The 16850-nt window shown below is 35.7% G+C and overlaps 1 protein-coding gene across 2 annotated transcripts; it reads left to right on the top strand.

Moving 5' to 3' along the window:
• Window positions 1-1075: 1075 nt before the first annotated feature.
• LOC143201474 (uncharacterized) lies at window positions 1076-4123 on the top strand. 2 transcript variants are annotated; one of them, XM_076412589.1, is made up of 3 exons: window positions 1076-1400; window positions 1685-2179; window positions 2282-4123. In XM_076412589.1, the coding sequence occupies exons 2-3, from the start codon at window positions 2161-2163 to the stop codon at window positions 3769-3771; spliced, it is 1509 nt and encodes a 502-aa protein (XP_076268704.1). In that variant the 5' UTR covers window positions 1076-1400; window positions 1685-2160; the 3' UTR covers window positions 3772-4123. The 2 variants fall into 2 exon arrangements, with proteins under 2 accessions (XP_076268704.1, XP_076268695.1); XM_076412580.1 differs by having other exon boundaries at window positions 1685-4123.
• Window positions 4124-16850: the final 12727 nt, after the last annotated feature.

The raw sequence follows: 16850 nt of genomic DNA, 5'->3' as shown, positions 1-16850 counted from the left end.
CGTAATTATAATATTTTGGTGAATTTTGCAAACGTTAGACAAACGGACAACTTTGCAGGCTCTTTCGGTTACATGATCGAACTTCTTTAACAGCATTCTATCTCATTTTAAATAGAATAAAAGATGGAGAATATTTTCCGATTGTAAAACGAATTTACAACTTTAGACAGACACATATTGACACACTGCTGGTCACTACTGTTTTGAATTGACTATACTTCTTTTTACTTCATCTTCTGCCCAATATGGTGACTCACCACTCACTAAGAAATGAGTTATTTTATAATTGTTAATATTCTTTACAATACTCATTTTAACTATTAATGCACAAATCTTATATATAAAAATGAATCGCAAAATATGTTCCTAAGCGCATAACTCAACAACGCCTGGACCAATTTGGCCAAATCTTTTTTTAAAATGTTCGTTGAAGTTCAGGGATGGTTTTTACGGCGAGAAAAATTAGAATTATTGCTGGAAAAACTCTAAAAATAGCCCTTTTTGTTTGAATTTGTTTCGTGTATCAGTTGACAATTCATCTGTCATCTGTCAAAAGTCATCTGTAACAGACAACTTTTTTTTTTTAAATTTGATATGACTTGAACTCAAATCCTTTTAATCCGTACGAATTGTTTTATTTATTTAAAATTTTTTATTTGTTTAAAATTTAATTCAAATTTTAAATAAATAAAACAATTCGTACGGCTTAAAAGGATTTGAGTTCAAGTCATATCAAATTTAAAAAAAAAAGTTGTCTGTTACAGATGACTTTTGACAGATGACAGATGAATTGTCAAGTGATACACGAAACAAATTCGTATATCGTGTTTTGTGCAGAGTGTTTAGTTAGTTAGTGTTTGTTTAGTTCGTGATTAGTGAAAAAATAATTTATATTTGATATGCCTCCTATAAGACGACGCAATTTAGGTAGAAGAACCAGAAATGCTATAAACCAAGCTAATTACCGATCTAATCGTACTGCACAAGAACGTGACGACGGAAATGAACGTGAAAGAATTCGGATATCACAAACGCGTGAAGCGCGAGCGCGACATTCAACTAATAATCGCGCAAGTTTGAATCCAGCTGCTTTCAGTTACGATGTGTCAATTGACTACAGTAACTACCAATGTGTTGTTATTGGTTCTATGAACTTGGTTTGCTCACACTGTAAGGCATTAAAATACAAAAACGAAGCCAATGGATTGTGTTGCGCAAATGGTAAAGTGAAATTGATACAATTGGATCCACCACCAGAACCATTGTACTCATTGGTTTCAGGAATAGGAACAGATTCTATACACTTTTTGACACATATTCAACAATATAACAATTGCTTTCAAATGACTTCATTTGGGGCAACAAATGCAGTTCGGGAAAATTTTATGCCAACTTTCAAGGTATGTATTATAGCAGTTACTCATAATTATTTTAGCGAACAAAATTTTCTGTCACCAAAGTTAAGATGTGTTACTAATCTTCAATTTCTTAATCATTACGAAATATATCACTTAGTCATCATATTATATGGTGATTCAGTTTCAGTGACACTTTTATTATATTTTATATTTGATAGATATTAGTTAAAACTAAATATATACTTTTTAAGATCAAATATTATTTAAGTTTGATCATTGACAATCCATTAATTTATACCACACCATAATATTTTTTTTATTTACAGATACAAGGGCAAATATATCACAGAGCAGGTTCACTGTTACCAGTGTCAGATAGCGACAACAAATTCCTGCAAATTTATTTTATGGGCAATTCACCACAAGAAATTGATCTGCGTTGTGCACATAACAATTTAGTAAAAAGGTCTATTGTAGAACAATTACAAACTTTATTTCATCAACACAATCAATTGATTATATTGTTTAAAACTGCCCTGGATCTGATGCCATCCGATAATCACAAAATTGTAATCAGAGCTGATAAAACACCTGCAGGTCAACATACAAGACGTTTTAATGCACCAACTATTGATGAAGTTGCTATCGTTGTAGTTGGAGAAAACTTGGAATCCCGTGATATTTTTTACATCGTCGGAATTTTCAATTACAACCTATAAAGGAAACACACCGCTCATATGATGCACTGCAATATCCCATTATATTTTGGCAAGGTGAAGATGGCTACGATTTATCAATAAAAATGATAAATCCCATTACAGGTAACTAAAATATTAGTTTAGCTATGGCGATAATATCTCAGTCACTATATTATGTATTTTAATTTTATATTTGAATGTTATTAAAACAAAATCTGTTTACAGGTTCTGAAACCAACAAAAAAGTCAGTTCAATGAACTATTATTCATACCGCCTAATGATTCGGGAAAATGCAGATAATCACATATTGAAATGTCGGCGATTATATCACAAATATGTTGATGACATGTATGTTAAAATTGAAACGGAGAGATTAACATTCATCAGGTTGAATCAAACCAAACTCCGATCTGAAGAGTATATTCACCTTCGAGATGCGATTAATACTGATGGAAATGCACAGAATGTCGGTCGGATGACTATTCTTCCAGCAACATACATCGGAAGCCCTCGGCATATGCACGAATATGCTCAAGATGCCATGTCGTATGTTCGTCATTATGGTACAGCAGATTTGTTCATCACATTTACATGCAATCCGCAATGGATACAAATTAAGCAGGAGTTATTACCTGGGAAATCATCCATTGATCGTCATGATATTACAGCCAGAGTCTTTAGACAAAAGTTGAAATCTTTAATGAATTTCATCGTAAAACATAATGTGTTTGGTGAGACACGCTGCTGGATGTATTCTGTGGAGTGGCAGAAACGAGGATTGCCACATGCACACATTTTGATTTGGTTGGTTGAAAAGATAAGGCCAAATGAAGTTGATGCAGTGATATCAGCTGAAATCCCTAATGTACAAGTAGATCCTGGATTGCATGAGGTAGTTATCAAAAACATGATACATGGTCCCTGTGGAACTCTTAATCAAAATTCACCGTGTATGATGGATGGTAAATGTTCAAAACGATATCCACGGACATTAATATCGGAAACAATTACTGGTAATGACGGTTATCCATTGTATCGTCGCAGATCGACAGCAGACAATGGAAAATCAACAATTGTCAAATTAAATCAACAAGATATTGAAATAGATAATCGTTGGATTGTTCCATATTCACCCATTTTATCAAAGACATTCAAAGCACACATCAACGTTGAATCTTGCCATTCAGTGAAATCGATTAAATACATTTGCAAATATGTAACCAAAGGGAGTGATATGGCTGTGATTGGAATTGGTGCAGAGAATTCTAATGATGAAGTTACCCAATACCAAATGGGCCGCTATGTCAGTAGTAATGAAGCAGTTTGGCGAATATTTTCTTTTCCTATTCATGAGAGACACCCTTCTGTTGTTCACTTAGCTGTGCATTTAGAAAATGGACAAAGAGTGTATTTTACAGCACAGAACGCAGTACAAAGAGCTGCTCAGCCACCATCTACTACATTAACCAGTTTTTTTGAGACATGCCAAAACGATGATTTCGCACAAACATTGCTATATTCTGAAATGCCAAAATATTATACCTGGAATCAATCCTCAAGGAGATTTATACGACGGAAACAAGGAAAACCAGTTCCAGGATATACAGATGTATATTCCACCGATGCGATTGGCCGGATTTATTCAGTACATCCAAGCAATGATGAATGTTTTTATTTACGACTGCTATTAGTCAATGTACGTGGCCCAACATGATTCCAACAGTTACGAACTGTTGATGGTGAATTGTGTGGATCCTACAGAGAAGCCTGTCAACGTTTGCAATTGCTTGAAAATGACGCTCATTGGGATCAAACTCTCAATGATGCTGTAATATCATCACACACTCATCAAATACGAACATTGTTTTCTATAATCATATCTACATGCTTCCCATCAAACCCAATTGATTTGTGGATGAAGTACAAATATTATATGTGTGATGATATTTTGTATCAAATACGGAATAGAATGGGAAATCCAAATATACAAATCAGTGAAGAAATTTACAATGAAGCATTGATTTCAATTGAGGACATGTGCTTGATAATGTCAAACAAACTATTAATTCAATTAGGCCTGACCGCGCCCAATCGTCCAATGCATGACGCTTTTAACCAAGAGTTGCATCGAGAAAGACTGTATGATCTCAACGCTTTGAAAGAATAAATTCAAACAAATCTTCCACTGTTAAATGAACAACAGAAGTATGTATTTGAAACTCTTATGAAAGTAACAAATGATGAAACTGGAGGGATTTATTTCTTAGATGCACCTGGTGGTACAGGAAAAACTTTTTTTATTTCATTAATATTAACAACAATTCGCTCACAAAATAAAATTGCACTTGCACTCGCTTCGTCGGGAATCGCAGCAACTTTGCTTGAAGGTGGTCGAACAGCCCATTCAGCACTAAAATTGCCATTAAATATGCAAAGCAATGAAACTCCAACCTGCAACGTTTCGAAGAACTCTGCAATGGCAAAGGTTTTGCAGCAATGTAAATTGATTGTTTGGGATGAATGCACGATGGCACATAAAAAATCTTTGGAGGCTTTAGACAGAACCTTAAAAGATCTACGTAGCAATAATAACCGATTTGGTGGTGCAATGATTTTATTAGCAGGAGATTTTCGTCAAACATTGCCAGTGATTCCACGATCAACGCCAGCTGATGAACTCAATGCATGTCTAAAGTCCTCCAATTTGTGGAAACATGTTAAAGTACTTCATTTAAGCAAGAATATGCGTGTCGAGTTGCAAAATGACCAATCTGGAAACATATTCTCTAAACAACTCATTGACATTGGTAATGGCAAATTTCCTATAGACATGTTGACGGCTTGCTTTTGCTATGACTATAAACAAGTCCCAGGGGCAATCATTAAGTGTTTGTGGTATTAATCTAGAAAACCCATGTTTCTCACATGGTCAATTGTATGTTGCCTGTTCCCGTGTTGGAAAACCATCAGATTTGTTTATCTATGCGCCAGGTAATCAAACAAAAAACATCGTATACCACAAAGCAATATAATGATAATAATAATAATAATTATGATTCACATGATTAACAATAAAGCGATTACTTACTTTTCAATCCTTATATATGTTTTATTTAATTATTTTTTATTCACAACGCCCTATCACCAGGGTGATGGTTCTGTTCAGGAGAATTTTTTAAAATACGTAGGCACAAAAACTGCCACATTACAAATCTTTTTGACAGGACGAAGTCTGTCGGGTCAGCTAGTACTAATATATTTACTAATGAAAACTGAAATACGTTAGTAGTTAATACCAAAAAATTTGTCTACAACGATATATATGAACCATACCAATTATTATCAGTTCTTAGCTGTAATTTTTCTTAGCTGTTCTATAACACCAGAATATTCATAGTGGATTGATTAATGTCGTGTTAAATGTAAAAACGCAAAATGTAAATGTAAAAATGCGGCCGTACTCTTCAGTGTAAATAGTTGATAAATTCGTAGTAAGTACAGTGAGTGCTTTTATTATTTACGTCTAAGTCTAGCTATGAGCAGTCAATGTAAATTGAACGTCTGTGAATCGCTGGTGGTAACAAAACAAAAATTAAAAGAGTTCCAAAGGCAGTTTACTACGGGAGCTCTCCAAGTTTTCCAATATCGACAAGAGATGAAGTTTTATTAACACTCTTTCGAGTCACTAGTTCCAACATATCTCGCAACTTAAGATCGACACCGCAATAATTCCATGGCTGGATAACGTCACGTACCTAGGTCTTCACTTCGACCGGCGGTTCGGTTGGCATTCCTAAATCCAGAAAGCAATCCAGAGAGGCTCGGGGATAGCAAACCTGCTATCTTCTCTGATCTGCCCTTCTAGCAGACTTCCCATCTCCATCAAATGCTTATTTTACAAGATGTTCATTCGGTCAGTACTCCTCTACGGATCTAATGTCTACTTCAGGTTTGTTACACCCAACCAGGTCAAACGGCTTCAAGGTTTTCCAAAATAGGCTCCTCAGGAGAATATTAAACGCTCCATGGTTTGTCAGAAATAATCAAATTCATAGAGAAACTGACACTCCAGAAATCAAGCACATATCTCAATCATTCCACAAACAACAACTCAGCTCATGCTCAACATGCTGGGAGCTTCTTTTCCAGGCTGAAACGACCTCATCCATCGCTACAGTTATAACTTTTGCCCCCGTACAACAGTATCCAGTTGTGTGTTAACTCAGGTTCGCGAATCAATGCTGCCCGATCAGCGGGTTAGCGCCCAGAGGCAGTCCCACATAACCCGGTCCAACTTGTCACTCCAGGGCTTCCACCGCCTGGTTTTATAAACCCTGGAACTACAACCGCCCACATGAAGAATAAACACGCTGACAAATCGTCCTAATCGAAAACGAAACCGTTTGTTTTGCCAGCGCGAGATTATTTGTTTTACTAAAGCTAAGTAGGGGGTGGCGTTTGATAATTTCCTCTCGAAACAACAGAAACAGTTCCCGAAAAGCTCCCAGCTACCGGGAACAAGGATAAATATGTTTCCTCTCCGCTGCGCTACAAACAACAAACCCCGCTAGTGCCCCCCGTATTTGTTCGTCCCCTATTTTTCCCGTCGCGCATGTGAGTGAATTTCTTTTGAGGGCGATGTGTAACGGGCAAATATTTATAGCTTTATAAATTGTGTTTGTTTTATTCCTTATATATCTCGTTGAATATCGGGAAAGGAAATCTTTTTTTCGGGGGACCGCCCAAAGCTCTGTAACGTCTTGCGTTCGTTTATGTGGAATCTTTGACAAATCATTTTTTCCGTCCTCCCTCGTTCTCTTTATAATTTTATTCTGATCCAATACGGTAAAGGGCAAATAGAGAACGGATAAGAATGGATATATTGTAGGCAAATACATGAATATATATAACATTGCACAGTCATCAGAGGCAACGTTTAAATTCCAAAATTTATAGTATTTTTTTATTCATTAATATATTATCACACTCAAATAACCTCCAATTTCGAGTCGTCGAATTTTGATTGAAAATATGGCGTATCAAAACAAATGGGACAAAATCTATCCATGTAACATTCACCCTTTGTAGAAGGACTTGTCCCCCAGTAAAAATGAATAATTATGAGATCCGGCGAGCAAACAATGTTAAATATCTGGGAATTTTTATCGACGTTTAACATGGAAAAAACATATAGTAATAGAACACAAACAGCTTGGGCTTAAACTAAACCAAAGGTATTGGCTGAAAGAGTGTAAATCTAAATTACTGTTACATAATAAAATCCTCCTATATAACTAAATAGTTAAGCCCATTTGGATTAATGCTATTGAACCGTGAGGTACTACTAGCAAATCGAACATAGCTATCCTTTAGAGGTTCCAGAATAAATAGTTGCGAGCCATCGTCGACGCCCCATATTACGTCTCCAACAAACTAATTCAGCACGATATTCACTTGGAACCTATAGCGAATGAGATTCAAAGAATTCTAAAAGACTGTTAGTGTATCCCAATGTACTCGCCAAAGAGTTAAATGTGCGCGATAGTAGTGAAGCGAATAGGCTCAAACTCATACTAATATACGAACTGATTAATAGATACATAGAGTGAAATATAATAATCTCTAGAAAAAATTGGAATTGTCTTTAAAATAAATTAGGATACACTTAAATTACTGTTACATAATAAAATCCTCCTATATAACTAAATAGTTAAGCCTATTTGGATTAATGCTATTGAACCGTGAGGTACTACTAGCAAATCGAACATAGCTATCCTTTAGAGGTTCCAGAATAAATAGTTGCGAGCCATCGTCGACGCCCCATATTACGTCTCCAACAAACTAATTCAGCGCGATATCCCCTTGGAACCCATAACGAATGAGATTCAAAGAATTCTAAAAGACTGTTAGTGAACCCAATGTACTCGCCAAAGAGTTAAATGTGCGCGATGACAGTGAAGCGAATAGGCTCAAACTCGTACTAATATACGAACTGATTAATAGATAGAGTGAAATATAATAATCTCTAGAAAAAATTGGAATTGTCTTTAAAATAAATTAGGATACACTTTAGCATAAGTTAGAATAGTCTCTGGAATAAGATTTAGATTATAAGTTTGTACAGCGGATCACTTACTGAAGCGATATTCTACATGTCATTGTATATCATAAATATCATCAAATACTTTTTACCCATTAGGTAGAAATACCTATATTATGTTAATATTACTAATCGCAAAACATCCGCAAAACTATCTTCTCGTAGAGCAGCAACTTTTTGTTTATTATTTAATTATTACATTGTTACTAGTCGTTTCTCCCTAACCTACAATTTGTCTTTATGATAACTTAACTCTATGTATACAACTAAGAGGATCCATCGGCCCTATCTCGGTAAAATAATGTTAATACATGTCACTGCAGTATTTTCACACTAAATTTGGGGATATGGCACCCGCCAACCGGGCAGCCGTTGTTGGGCACGAGGACCCGGCGAAAAAACAGGTAGTGAAACTAACTATAGACTGGCGAACTGAGTTAACTGGGTGCTGTCGCATGGTGAACAAGGCTTAAAGCAACATTACTTAAAACTCTCTATATATTATATTTTTGGAATATTATTTTTTGGAAAAAATATATTTTCTAAAATAGACCGAGCCTTAAATGACTAAACAATAAACCAGCGTTGCAGCCATTACTTAAAAAACCTTAAATTTCCAGATAAATTCCAGGCGAATTAATCTACAATCCTCTCCGAACAAGGATACAATCAATTTACATCGCCCAAACCGGCCGACCTTGATGCCAACCTCACAACGGTCCGTCCTACTTTTGGCAAGCTCCAGATTCCTGCCGCTTCGGATTCGCGCAATAATTACTCAGGAAGAAAGATCTCGACGGCGCCGCGTCCCTTCTTACGTCGTTTTAATGAAACGGCGCGTTAGCCGAGACATTCCCGCCGAGATATTTCCTTGTTAAAATAGTTTAGGCGGATTGCGCCAGGCAAAAAGGAACCGGTCGACGACGCCGTAGCAGGAAAAATCGTCCTCCCGAAAGAATACGCGGTGGCGGTGATGACGACGAGGCGGCGGTACGGTGGTTGTTCGCTTTAACGGTGAATGGGAGGATGGGCTGTAAAAGTAACAATTTAGCTGTCAGCAGCAGACGAATATGGCGGGTGGATCCTGGAATCGACCCTTCCGGGGTTATGTATTTATATCACTACATAGAATAATACAAAGTCGCCTTTTCTGTCCCTATATCCCTATGTGCGCTTAAATCTTTAAAACTATGCAACGGATTTTGATGCGGTTTTTTTCAATAGATAGAGTGATTCAAGAGGAAGGTTTATATGTATAATACATGCATAATATACTAAGGCAACATTGCTAATTTTAGAGGTTTGTAACGTGATGTCGTAAATTAACCTATTTTTTTAGGCTTATTTAGCAATTAGCAAAAACGCTGCCTAACCCTACGAGTTAGATCAAATTAATGTACTACAGTATTGTACACCATAAAAAGGTCTACAAAAAAGTCCGCGATGGTATATGTTTATCTTTTAGGGATAACCCACATTAACCATTTTTATTGTTTACTTTTTATGTGAGAAAATGGCTTATTTACGAAGCTATTTTAAGCAATACGGCATTAATCCTTATCGAATTAAGTACCTTAAATACAGTGTGCAATTAATATAGATCAATATGGTTCCTTACAGCATGTAAGTTAAACAAATATTTTCGGAGATATTACAAATTTAAAATTTGCGTTTAAAAATGTGTAATGTAATAAAAATTGTATGAATTTAGATATTCCAAAGATAGCAGGAAATCTTCATAGTAAGTATAGGGGAAGAGGAATTGTTTTACTCCAAATTTAATGCGTGCAGGCCAAGGGCAGTAATGAATGAACCAAAAATACTGGATCGATTTTAATCATGTTTTCATTGAGTGACATAGGCATATATATTTTATGCCCGTGCAAAGTCGGAGCGGGCCGCTATGTTTTTATATACAACGTTCATATTTTTTCTGTAGTGTATTTAATTTAGTATCAGCATTGCACCCGTGCGAAGCCTGGGCGGGTCGCTAGTTACGAAATATAAGTCAAAACGTCAGTGGTGTACCAATGTATATCTGTTACATAGGAAAAGAACTTCCGAAGTGTTTAGAAGTAAGAGAGATAAACTAAATGAAACTGCAAAGCTATCTTCTTATTAACATTTCAAACGAGATCTTTTATTTTCCTGAAATATTATAACGTGTCAATTGAGTAACATAGTAAAACACATTTTTTGACAAAATTAGTTTTTTTTATTCAACATAACTCCCTTCAAGGATGATACACTGATTATAGCGAGCCTCCAACTTCTCGATACCATTTGTATATTATGATATGTCCTTTCCTCCAAAATAGGCCTCAGTTTCGGCGATCACTTCTTTGTTCGACGAAAATTTCTTCCCACCGAACATTCTTTTGAGATCTTAGAACAGGAAATAGCCGCTGGGGGCCAGACCTACAAAATATGGTGGATGAGGAAGCAATTCGGAGCCTAATGTATGGATTTTTGCCATCGTTTTCACTCACTTGTGACTGAGTTCATTTCCTTGGTGAAGCAGCACTTTCTTTCTTTTCAAATGCGGCCGTTTTTCAGCGATTTCGTCTTTCAAATGGTATAATAACACTAAATATATAATAGTCGCTATTGATGATACTTGCTTTTCAAGGTAGTCAATGAAAATTATTCCATGCGCATCTCAAAATACAGACGCCATAATCTTGCCAGTCTACTGTGGAGTTTTCCCACGCTTTGAAACGGATTCATCATGTGCAGTCGATTGGAATTCCGGCTGAAATGATGGAGCCATATTTCATCCGTTGTCACATATCGACGCAAAAACTCGGATTTATTACGCCAGATCATCTTCAAACACCGCTCCAAATCATCAACTCGTCGTTGTTTTTGGTCAAAAGTGAGCTCGCGCGGCACCCACTTTGCACAGAGCTTTCTCATACCGAAATATTCGTGAATGATATGATGTACACGTTCGGTTGATATCTTAGAGTGTCTGCTATTTCATTCAGTTTCAATTTTCTTTTGTGGATTTTTTAAATGTTTTCTTCGGTAACAACCTCTTTTGGGCGTCCACTGCTTTCACCATCTTCGGTATGTCGGCAGTGTCCAAAAACTCGGCATCAAGCCAAGTTTTGTTGTTGCGTAAACTGTATTTTTCCCTTCAAAAAGCAATATTTTATCAACACGCGTAACTCCTTTTTATCCATATTTTTCAAAATAACGCAGGGATAATTAAAAAACATATGAATTTAATTTTAGTAGCGCCATCTATGTATCAGGCCGGGGACTTTTCAATTGACCTGTTATATACTTTCCACTCAACTATGCTTAAACTTAAAATTACAAGTACAGCAGTTATTGATGCGTTTGTTAGCTTATAAAATAACCCGTGATCAGTATGTCCTGTTATCTCCTTTATTTCTCTCTTTATCACTTTCTACAGTGTTATCTGATACGTTGGAACATATAATCGTAAAACGCCAAAATTCTTCAATATATCAATTACAATAACTAGATGTTATAAACCGGAAAACGTTGTTTTAACACTTTGCTTCTTTTGATACATATCAAATCGCTGCTTATTATTACTCTGATTCAAATTGACAAAGCCAGACAGAACAGATTATTGGGTCTCAAATCAGTTACTTCTAAAGAAGAACGAGATAATGGAGACCCCTTGCCAGTAAAATTCGTTGGAGAGGTAAGCACTTTTGTTATATTGAGTTGCTGCGATTTTTATTAAAAATATTTAGCCTGCTGCAATTTCACTGAACGCTAGTATGGGCACGGTCACTAAATTATATAAAAATGAAAAATATAATCGAAATGAACCGCCTTCATTCGAAGTGGGTGAAAAATCTAGATCAACTTGATGTTAGCTTTATCAGATATCACATATAGGAAATGTATAAAAACAGTGAGTGAGTGAGTAGTTTTTACAATATAAATATAATTTAATACAATTATTTAAGAGGAAACCGTTATTATGGTATCCGTAGAAAGCTTATAGATATGCAACTTTTTGAGGTAACCTCACCATCAGCTCATCATTGGATAATACAGAATTTAAATAGTGTAAAGAGAACTCACGACTATAACTTACAGATGTTGTTTTTAAAAAGTGCAATTTTTAAAAGCATATTATAAAATAAAAGAAGACTTATTATTTATATTTGTGTATTTAGGATATTAATATTTCAAAATGGGACCAATATACACCATAGTCACACATAGTTGTTAACAAGATGATAATAAAAATAGCGTTAATAAAAGACAACAAAAGTTGAAGGAATGAAAAAGGAAAATGTTGGAATAAAAATCTATTGGATTTTATTAGTCCTAACATTTATTAATAATTCATTGCGGATATACTGTTATTCGGGCTGGAAACAGGAATGGTTAAACATCTTCGGTTGAAATGTGCAAGGAGGGAAATAACTGTTTTACATATATTGCAAATGCCTTGGGAAGCATGCAGTAATTAAATCTAGTTTTATCAAGAAATATGTATGTATGTATATGTATAAATATGTTTATAACAAATAAATAAAAATAAATGTACGTATAAAAATACAGTAGTTGTAACAGAACAAACTAAGGATAAATGCAGTGGTATTAAAAGGACTATAAGCGTAAAAAGTAACTATGCTATCTAATAAAAGTAAGATATATTACATGGATATACAATTGTTAATTAGATGGATTAAGTCTCCAGGGGATACAATTACACAAAAAAAGCGCCTAAAACTCTATCTCATAGGTGACGTGGAAAAAAGTTCAATGTAAATATAAAGAAAACACAACTCTAACTTACAAACGTCGTACAAGCGAATTCAGTTGACGTCGGTTCACTCTTTCATTGAAGAGGCTATAACTTGGCCAACTCTGGTTGTCTTTATAATTCCAACGCATACATACGCACTGCCAACTCGCGGTTCTTCGTGTGCGAATATGGGGCAGTGCGACAACATCTATACACCGAACATCAAGGCTTCTGCATTAAATGCGGAAAACGCAAAATATTTTTAAAGCATTTAATGGCTTAAGGGAGTCCAGAATGGGAATTCCAAAGACGCACGAAAGACAAGAGTTAAATGGGATCTACGTCAAAAGTACCCGGAGCAGGGGAGGGCGAAAACGTGCGATTAGCTGCAGCATTTCAAAACCATCAACCTACAAACTGCCCCCCCCCCTTCGCCTCTCGACAACACGGACACCTTCCGCTCCCCGTCAATTTACGTTAATTAGACGGGCGCCGAGGGGCAGGGAGGAGCCGCCGGGTTTCGGGGGAGCCGGGAATGATTACATTCCAGCGAGCGCGGCTTTTTTAATTAGCCCCCTCGACGTTGTCGCCAGCCATTCAAAACCATTATCAACTTCGATGTCCCGTTTCTTTTTTGAGCCGCAATTAAATTTTCGTTATTTCCCAGCGCCGTGGAAACCTAATTTTCTCGCGAAATTTCATTAGGCGGATAATTTATGAAGATTGTCGCGTGGCAGGAAACGGAAGATCGTCGCGGCGATGTGAAGGTGGGCGAGGATGGAGGCTGGGTCCCGGCTTCCGTACTGACGCGATCGTCGTTCACGAACCTGAATGGATCGTCTTAACAAGTGTTTCGATTAATTTCGGAATCGTTGTTATTATTTTTTCCGGGTTCATAATCAGTTAGCATATGATTCCCCTTTTCTGTTTCACTGCTTCTCTTAATTCATTTATCTGATAAAAAAAGTAATAGTCATTGATTTCGAGATATATAACAAATTAAATCAATATGTTATGCAAAAAATTAGAAACAGGGACCTACTGAAATGGTATAGCAAATAATTTGGAAGAATGTATATCGGATGTAATACCAAACATTTAGGATATTGAAGTAAGTCTACTGGGACTAAATCTACAGGAATTTGCAACTCCACTATTAACCAACTCCAGAATCTTCATTAGCTGATGACGAATTACGACTAGCGATATAATCTTTAACGTATTGGTAAAAGCCCTTGAATGGACCAAGTAGTAACAGAAATAATTAACACTTGCAGGGAAACAAATTTTTGAAATATATTATTAATATTTTGTAAAAAATAACACCTAACTGAATGTATCACTCTTGAATAAGAGGCAGAAAAAACAATAAAGTTGATTTCTTTCAAAATTGAGTGGTATTTCTTGTTGTTTTGTTAATCAGGCCTAAGGAGTAATAGTTGAATAAGATATTCAATTAAATTTAAGCCCTTAGTGTTCCTTAAAACAAAATATCTTTTATGGTAGAACAACAATAGTATGCGTTTTAAACGTTTCACATAACAACTGGCGTAGTCAGTAGGATTTCCGGAAGATTATAAAGCTGTTCTCTTTTGAATCCATTCAATTAAACAGAATCAAGTTAATTATCAGGAATGGAAGATAGGTTGATGTTTCGCAGTCATTAGAAGTGTAGGAATGTTCGTCAATGTAATTGTTTCTCTGAATACTCACTACTATTTTATGGAAGAAATTCGCACGGGATCTGAAAGTACTGGTTGAATAAAAAATTGGTTATTGCGACATTAAATGATACATGATGTCGACGGGACAGGAATGGACAGGATATTAGGTTAGGTAAAGGAAGTACGGTAGAGCTGTGGATGTGGTACTGTTACAAGGGGGCAGAGAAAAGAAAAGAGAGCGAGACGTCGTCGTGGTGGTTTTTTTAGCCGTGAACCGCATGGTACCAAACCACCAGCGTTGCCATCCTTTGACTTTGATGTAGGTGAATGCGTGGTGGCCTGAAGGGTTGTAGCAGTCGCTACAGAAGTATTACTGGGATTAAAAGTGGTTAAAAACCCCTTACTACAAACGATTCCAATTAAAAAACATGTTCATGTGAACTAACATAGTAACTAGATTTAGAAGAAATGTTTGTTCAGATGTACTACCACAAAAACCTAATTACAGTGGCTCACTTTCTCAGCCATAGACTATTGGAATTTGAAAAACCTTTCTATACAAGATATACAATTGAAATTTGGATAAAAAATGCTATTCAGAATATCATCCTAGACAAACTAGCGAACGAAGGTACAGGTGACACTCAAACATAATTTTATTACAACTTTAATGATAGATCATATATCTGATATCTGTCCAGATGGGACAACGACCACGGATTTCCACCAAGTCTGAATGGTGGCGAAGAATGAGGCGTTTATGGATAGGGGTTTGGTCTATGTTAGAATAAATTTAAATTTCTCAGTGTCATTTTATATCGCCGTTCAACTAGCCATCATCTGTTTCAGTAAAACAAAATAGTTTTTAAAATAGAATAAAAATTTATTGTTTTTTAAACCTTTTACCTATAATAACTTATATTTCTCTTGAAAAAAATTATGCAATTTTTAATTTTTCGATTTTTTTCGATTTTCGAATGCTTATCCATCTCTATATATAGATACACAAGTATTTTGAACAGAAGTAATTAAACCTGAAAACCTGTGAACCTGTCATCACCGGAAAAAAGTTGACATCTTAATCGTCATCGACATATTCTAAATAAATAATAGGCAATTTTCCTGGATTGCAAGACACCTGGTGAGGCGAAAATTAGTGCTGATTAAATTTAATACACACACGTTCGTTCCGTCGATCGTTCGTAACGAATGTCGACATTTAATTTGAACAACATCAAACGTTCTTCGTGCAATTTTTTTTTTCATAGCAGACACGCCGGACAAGCGACATACAAAATTTAATCTCGCTAATTAACAACGCCGTTCCGTCAAAAACCGAACTAAAACGTTCCGAACTAATAAAATATGATGAAAACGCCTCGGGTGGACTAATTAGTGTTTTATTTATGTCGTAGGTTTTCTCGGGACATAAAACAACCCCTAGGACAGCGACGCGACAAAGCTCCCGTCGCCTGCTATGCCTTCACTCTGACGAGAAAAATACGGTACTTCTTGAAGTTATGATATAGATAATTTATATAAACGCTTCACAGCACATTACGAAAATATGTTTTTTATTATTACCGTTAGAGGTTCGACAATCTGCCAATGAATGAATCACTTCGTTAACGTGATTTCCTGTCTAAAATATTGTATTCTAAATCTAATGATAACTGAAACTTGCCACACTTTATCAAGAGTTCGAAATATGAAAAAACAGAATTTTAACAGGGAAAGACTCAAAGTTTGCTTTCAGTACAAGAAAACAAAAAGACAGAAATACAGAAAGACAGTTCCTATATTTATATTTTATAGATAAATTTACATTAACACATTAACAGAATTCATTCACGGAAGTATAAAAAAGCGGTAACTTAGGTTTGTTTGGAGATTCCTTGGTATCGTTATTGGAACTTTATATACTAACGAGGAAGAAGTTTCTTTGATTTAAAATGGAACTCTATATGCCACACTTTAACAAGGGTCTAAAATATATCCACATATAAAGAAAAAGAAACAAATAGTGAGGGTAGATTTATCTTATTTCAAAGCCTATGCACTTATTCTATAGTATGATCGAATAATATGATTTTATATGAACTAGTGGTGTGGCCCCTGTGGTCGAAATTCGATCACAATTTATTAAATTATTCATGTTTCTCGTAATATTGAGTCATCTGTTACTTAAACTTGTTTTCACAGTATATATATTTTATAGTATATTCACAACTAGCGAACCGCCCCGGCTTCGCACGGGTGCAATGCTGATACTAAATTAAATACACTAC

This window comes from Rhynchophorus ferrugineus, unplaced genomic scaffold (genome assembly GCF_030347505.1).
Source record: "Rhynchophorus ferrugineus isolate W39M unplaced genomic scaffold, kcgeb_rfMv2 rfM1, whole genome shotgun sequence".
NCBI classification, from domain to species: Eukaryota; Metazoa; Arthropoda; class Insecta; order Coleoptera; family Curculionidae; genus Rhynchophorus; species Rhynchophorus ferrugineus.
This window is presented reverse-complemented; position numbering and strand designations above follow the sequence as displayed.

Excerpts from the sequence above, each read along its gene's own strand:
- LOC143201474 (XM_076412580.1), top strand. The coding sequence starts at position 2,254 with ATGTTATTAAAACAAAATCTGTTTACAGGTTCTGAAACCAACAAAAAA.